This window comes from Gekko japonicus, unplaced genomic scaffold (genome assembly GCF_001447785.1).
Source record: "Gekko japonicus isolate JY-2015 unplaced genomic scaffold, Gekko_japonicus_V1.1 scaffold3176, whole genome shotgun sequence".
Lineage (NCBI taxonomy): Eukaryota > Metazoa > Chordata > Lepidosauria > Squamata > Gekkonidae > Gekko > Gekko japonicus.
Genome location: NW_015164296.1, coordinates 161,916 through 164,260, shown reverse-complemented (window position 1 = coordinate 164,260; position 2,345 = coordinate 161,916). Strand labels below are relative to the sequence as shown.

General features: G+C 40.7%; 1 protein-coding gene across 1 annotated transcript in view; it reads right to left on the bottom strand.

The window, feature by feature from the left end:
- Window positions 1-694: 694 nt before the first annotated feature.
- Window positions 695-2,345, bottom strand: part of DROSHA (drosha, ribonuclease type III) — a 155,264-nt gene continuing 153,613 nt past the window's right edge. Inside the window, exon 30 of the mRNA XM_015408795.1 lies at window positions 695-934. Within this exon, the coding sequence (XP_015264281.1) occupies window positions 804-934 (131 nt within the window). The 3' untranslated portion in view covers window positions 695-803. The remainder of the gene's footprint in view (window positions 935-2,345) is intronic.

Below are 2,345 nucleotides of genomic sequence, written 5' to 3'. Positions count from 1 at the left end.
TGAATGTTAATTGAGATCAGTGTCCTATCTGAATTTAATATTCTTAAGACTTGTTGTCTAACATTTATGAAACTGAGAGCTTTGGCACCACTATAATATCTCCTGAAGAAGATCCATTTTTCGAAACGTTGTTAAGTAATCCGGAGACGACGTTGATTATGTACCTTGGTTCAAGGATTTTCAATTGATTTGTGTATCATGTTGGTAGTGCTTTAGATTGCAATACATAAACAGCATTCTTTATCAGTCTTTTGACTGTTTGATTGTGGGTCAGACTATCACGACTGTTGGCTTTATACTTGTTTAACTTATGGAATGATCAGCCATATCCCTATCTAGGTAGTATCAACTATGGCAAAATCCCTTCCAACCCATGCACAAAATTACCCACGGCATCCTAATCCCCCCCTTTTAAAATTAAATTAGAAATAAGAAAACACATATCATCCCAGTTGTAGTGTGGCACGGGAGGATTAGAGCAGCAAAGAAAAAGTGTGCCACTTATGCGTGATCAAACTACTTTTGGATGAAAAGTCTGAAATAAAATACTTTATTGTTGCACAAGCGCACGCTAGGAAACAAAAGCACAGTCCTAATAGAAGAAAACCAAAATGCTTTGTTTTGTTTTGTTTTAAAAAAAGGATTTACGAATAAAACTTGACAGCTAAAAGCAAAATAAAAACTCAACACTAAAAACAAAACAAAAAAGTAAACATGATTTTGATCAGACTTCGGTCATTCGTTTGCACGAATCTGGGTGGTTTTCATAAACCAAGATATCTGTTTGCTTCTGTAGCCACTGCTTATTTCCTTAGGTCTTCCACCTCCTCTGGTTCTCTTTCCTGATGTTCTCTTTCCCATCTCATTTCTTTAAGCTCTTGCCTATACTTCCGTTCGATGAACCGCTTCTGATGGGCCATCTGAGGAAAGTTGTCTGAGACAAGGAGAAACAGAGCGAGTATTAAACAAAGACCAGTCAGGGATACAAAAAGTGATGTTATTTTATTACAAAAGCGAAGGGAAAGCATGTAATAATCATCGCATGCATCGCTCGACCTTTCTTCTTGAGCGTCTGGCCCACCAAAGCATTCCATTTTATCATTCCTCAAAACGACCCTCTGAGGCAGGTCACCCAGAGGAAGATTTGCCCCTGCATGACCAAAGATCTCCAAGGAGCTAGTTTGGTGTAGCGGTTAGGAGCGCGGACTCTAATCTGGGACAACTGGGTTTGATTCCCCACTCCTCCACTTGCAGCTGCTGGATGACCTTGGGCAAGCCATAGTTCTGTCAGAGCTGTTCTCTCAAGGACAATTCTGGAAAGAGCTCTCTCAGCCCCACCTACCTCACAGGGTGTCTGTTGTGGGGAGGGGAAGGGAAAGGAGTGTGTAAACTGCTCTGAGACTCTGAGTGAAGGGCGGGGTATAAATCCAATCTCTTCTTCCTCTTTTTCTTCCTCCATCACTGTCACTAATCAAAGGGATCCCTTTATATGCTTTTGGAAGGTTGCTGCATTTGTTTCCACTCAGCAAGACTATCTTCTATGCTTGACACACTTGCTGACTCATCCTAAGACATGCCGTACTGGAACGTTCACAAGGGGATATTGTATCAGCTGGTCTTTTTGAGATGGGACATTTTGCTTACCTTGTGGTGACATTATGCCAACAATGCCAGATAACAGATATTGCATGCATCTAAAAATCAGGGGGTGAGAACTGCTTACAGTAAATAGAAGAATAACGATGGGGCAAACCAGAGACAATACTTATTATATCAAGACTGACCAAGAGCAGTGGTATTATTTGGAGAAACACTCAGGAACAAATCGCCACCTAACTAGCTGATCCATTTAAAAATACTGGCCTGAATCCAACTAGCGTCAGTGGTGCTGAAGTCCTATTGAAATGAATCGGCCTCATTAACCATGACTTCTCCCACTGATTTCAATGAGGCATCTGTACAATTACCTTGTGTTTTCTTTGCATCCTCATCAGAGAGCATTTTTTGCACCGCTACGGCCATGACACAACGTAAGGGAGCTGATATGCCTTGTTCGGCATTCATTATAAATGGAACTGACTGATGGTTTAGGAGTTTCTTTTAAAATGTATATGTGGAGACACATTAGCTTGCAGCAACAGCTGTCATTATTTCACCAGTACTTGGATTCTTTGGGGCTTTGTTGGCAGAAAACTTAACATATTCTAGGTATTATTTGAGAATCGTAAATCATTCTTCCCAGTCTGATTAACAGTGCAACCCTAAATGGAATTACAGCCATCTATAGATTGCAGTGGACTCAGAAGGGTGTACCTCTGTTAGGACTGTATTGTAAATTCCTTCTT